The sequence below is a fragment of the Momordica charantia genome (assembly GCF_013281855.1).
Source record: "Momordica charantia cultivar OHB3-1 chromosome 1 unlocalized genomic scaffold, Mcharantia_2.0 BLBB01000001.1, whole genome shotgun sequence".
NCBI lineage: Eukaryota > Viridiplantae > Streptophyta > Magnoliopsida > Cucurbitales > Cucurbitaceae > Momordica > Momordica charantia.
In genome coordinates this window covers 24,512,228-24,515,420 of record NW_028275157.1, presented here as the reverse complement: position 1 = coordinate 24,515,420, position 3,193 = coordinate 24,512,228, and the positions used below count along the sequence as shown (strand labels likewise).

The following is a 3,193-nucleotide window of genomic DNA, read 5'->3' as shown; positions in this document are numbered from 1 at the left end:
AAGATTTATTTAGCCGCACGGTTCGAGGACGACTTCGACGCGATCAAGATATCTATTGTTTACTTAGTAGAGTTAGTTCTGTTGGGGAGAGAGAGGACTCTAAAGTACGACTATACATTGCTGGGAATAGTCGATGATTGGGAAACGTGCTGCAACCACGATTGGGGGATGCTGTCCTTTGATAAGACTATATATAGTCTGAAACGCGGCCCGACGAAGAGGTCGAAGGATGGTCGGTTCAGGAAATCGTACAGTCTCTACGGTTTCCCTTGGGCGTTCCAGGTATGAGCCTAGATATTTGTTTACAGTTTTCATTCCTTTTAACTGATCAATAACGTCCACCACTTCTATACTTACAGGTGTGGGCCTACGAGACTATATCTTCCTTATCTGGGCGTGTGGCCAATAAGGTAAATCCGGACGCCGTGCCACAGATTCTTCGGTGGAGGTGCGGCCATTCAACTGCATGGCATGTGCTGGACAGAGAGATTTTCCGATCTAGCACAGTAAGTTCAATCCTGTTTATATATTTATGCTGACACGTTCATTACCATTGCCGTAGGGAAGAACTCGATCAATAGAAGCAACGGATGCTGAGACGACCTTCTTAGATAGGACGTTCGAACCACCGGAGCCCGAAGATGAGGACGAAGTCCCACGCGAGAATGATGCTGTTGAACCATCAAGTGCACGTGTAGGACCAGAGAAGGATGACGAGAGACAAGGAGGGAACGTCGACGAAGGTGTCAGAGAAGACGTCTATGAAGAGGCTGAGGAGGAGGAGGAGAATGGACGTGGTAAGAAGGTACGCATATCTAGTGTGCGTCTGAAGAAGGTTGAGAAACGGATGAAGTGCATGGACAAGCGCATGGATAACGGGTTCGAAGGTATTAAGGCCGAATTAAAATCCATCCGGAAGTTCTTGCGAAGAATCGCTAAGGTAATAACAGTTTTCACTTATAATAATTACAATGTCGTTTTCATATAGTGATAACTAACTTGGCTCAATTGTATAGGGTTTACCTGTCGACCCGAATGACATGAGAAGAGGCAGCAGCGGTGATGGTACTGGGCAAGGAGATGGTCCGAGTGATGGTTCTGGGCCAAGAGATGGTCCGAGTGATGCACCCAGTGGGGGACGTAGTGATCGAGGTGATGGTCCTAAGAATGGCAATGGTTCTACACCATCTCCTAGGGACGTGGACGACACAGATGACATGATCATTGATCCCCCCTCATGTGATCGCGCACGAGACAAAGGAACATCAGTCCGGCCAAACGACCGGGGACCAGGTTGAACCAGAACGCGAGGTATGTGTTCGTAATCTATAAGTTCAAATTCGATCATAAGCATGGTCTAACAAAGGTTACTCTGCCATGTATCAACAACATTCACCTGCCTTGACGCGCAAGGAAGACATGGGTACAGAGGACGTGTTCAAGGAAGATATCGGTCAACATGCGCGTTGTGAGGCTGCCCCTCTCGAGCAAACTCCTGTTCAAAGCAGACAGGTGGACCATATTACGATCGATTCGCATCCGTTAGAGTCATCTATGGACGACGAGGTATTTATTTTTGACTTTTCAACTCTAAACACAAGATTTTATTTGCTAACAAAATTTATCCAGGACGAATACGCCGAGGACTTCACAGACTCTGATGCGGAAGGGCCGAGAGCGACGTCGCAACTAGACCTGGATGAGGTATGTGTGCTATCGCAGCCCGTTGAACGTCAGAACCCTCGGCGGGGGTCTCGGAAGAGGAAGCTCCCATGGAAGCTTCGGGGGTCGTTTAATGTCATGGTGGACAGGAAGAAGGTAATGCGATATGACCCACTAGTCCACGTCCCCTCTGAACAAGTTCAGAAGTTTCATGTTTGGCTGGCTAACCCTAAAACTGACCGCGCCACTCGCAAATCATGCTACGGTGATCGAGGAAAGACATGGTTCCGTGACCTTATCAACTCGGGCAAGTGGATGACGAGTGAGGTACGGGTTCGAAACCCCAAATATGCGTTGTACTGGTATTTAGTTTTTTTCTAACAACAATGACTTATACAGGTGATCGATTCGTTGTTCATGTTCACGCGGAACAAACTCGAGCAACGGCAGGACTTGTGTTCTCGAAGATTCACCACCGGTGACATTGTCCTTGCGGTATGTAATATATATATATATCATACGCTGACCGTTTTTACAAATTCATGTGCTAACCGAAATTTTTTATTCGTCGCAGAACTTTCTTCGACGAACATACGGACTATATCAACGCATGACAGCCCCGAACGCTGTACCTGCGAGAGTTGCAGCGGAATACGATTGGGCTGGGAAGTGTAAGACCATCCTGAGCTATATGGACGGGACGCACACCGACTATCAGACACGATGACTTGATCTAGATTCTGTTTACCTGTCATACAACATCGGTGGCAACCATTGGATTATGCTACACATCGATCTACAGGAGGGTGAGATCATTGTGTGGGATTCGATGAGGTCGATGACACCCTTTCCAGCTCTGGAGTCCGAGTTGAGGCCGATGGCTGTTGTCCTACCGGCGTTGATGCACAGGTCCGGTGTTCAGGTACTGAGGCCGACACTACCGAATACGCCATGGCCCATTCGTCAAGTAACGTCTGCGCCCCAGCAAAGCGGGTCTGGTGACTGTGGGATGTTTTGCGTTAAATATTTCGAGTATGATGTAACAGGGTCAAATATGACCGGCTTAACTCAGGACAACATGAGTTTCTTTAGGGAAAAATTGGCCATAGAAATGTGGGCAAACCGATCTATATTTTGATACTAATCCGCTTATTAGTACTATGCCATTATTTTATTACCTAGCTCTTACAAACTACTTATCTTGCTTTGTATAAGACAAATATGTTAAGAAAGCAATTTGATAAATAAAACGAATCAATACAACATCGACCATTTAATATTCCACCCAAAAGAACAAAGTATGGAAATCACTGAAACATTTCACGGGCGAAATGGCCCTATTCACGGGCAAGAAATATTTCAGTCAGTGCAAATGAAGTCGCTGAAATATTTCTCGGGCGAGAATACGGCCACTTCGCCCGAAAAAGTTTTCATCCACTAGTGCGCTGGTCTCTGCACTATTTCATGGGCGAGAATAGCATTACCCCACCCGAGAACATCCTTCATGGCAAGATCTCATCAAAATTTCGCC

At 46.6% G+C, this 3,193-nt stretch overlaps 1 protein-coding gene across 1 annotated transcript; it reads left to right on the top strand.

The window, feature by feature from the left end:
* Nucleotides 1-1,041: 1,041 nt before the first annotated feature.
* On the top strand, nt 1,042-2,806 carry LOC148213480 (uncharacterized). Its single transcript, XM_088127673.1, has 4 exons — nt 1,042-1,566; nt 1,630-1,989; nt 2,062-2,157; nt 2,237-2,806. Exons 1-4 carry the CDS (start codon nt 1,378-1,380, stop codon nt 2,387-2,389), a joined length of 798 nt encoding a protein of 265 aa, XP_087983799.1. The 5' UTR covers nt 1,042-1,377; the 3' UTR covers nt 2,390-2,806.
* The last annotated feature ends 387 nt before the right edge of the window (nt 2,807-3,193 follow it).

Excerpts from the sequence above, each read along its gene's own strand:
- LOC148213480 (XM_088127673.1), top strand. The coding sequence starts at position 1,378 with ATGTATCAACAACATTCACCTGCCTTGACGCGCAAGGAAGACATGGGT. Across the intron at positions 1,567-1,629 it reads AGTCATCTATGGACGACGAG|GACGAATACGCCGAGGACTT; the intron begins GTATTTATTTTT and ends AAATTTATCCAG. Across the intron at positions 1,990-2,061 it reads GCAAGTGGATGACGAGTGAG|GTGATCGATTCGTTGTTCAT; the intron begins GTACGGGTTCGA and ends TGACTTATACAG.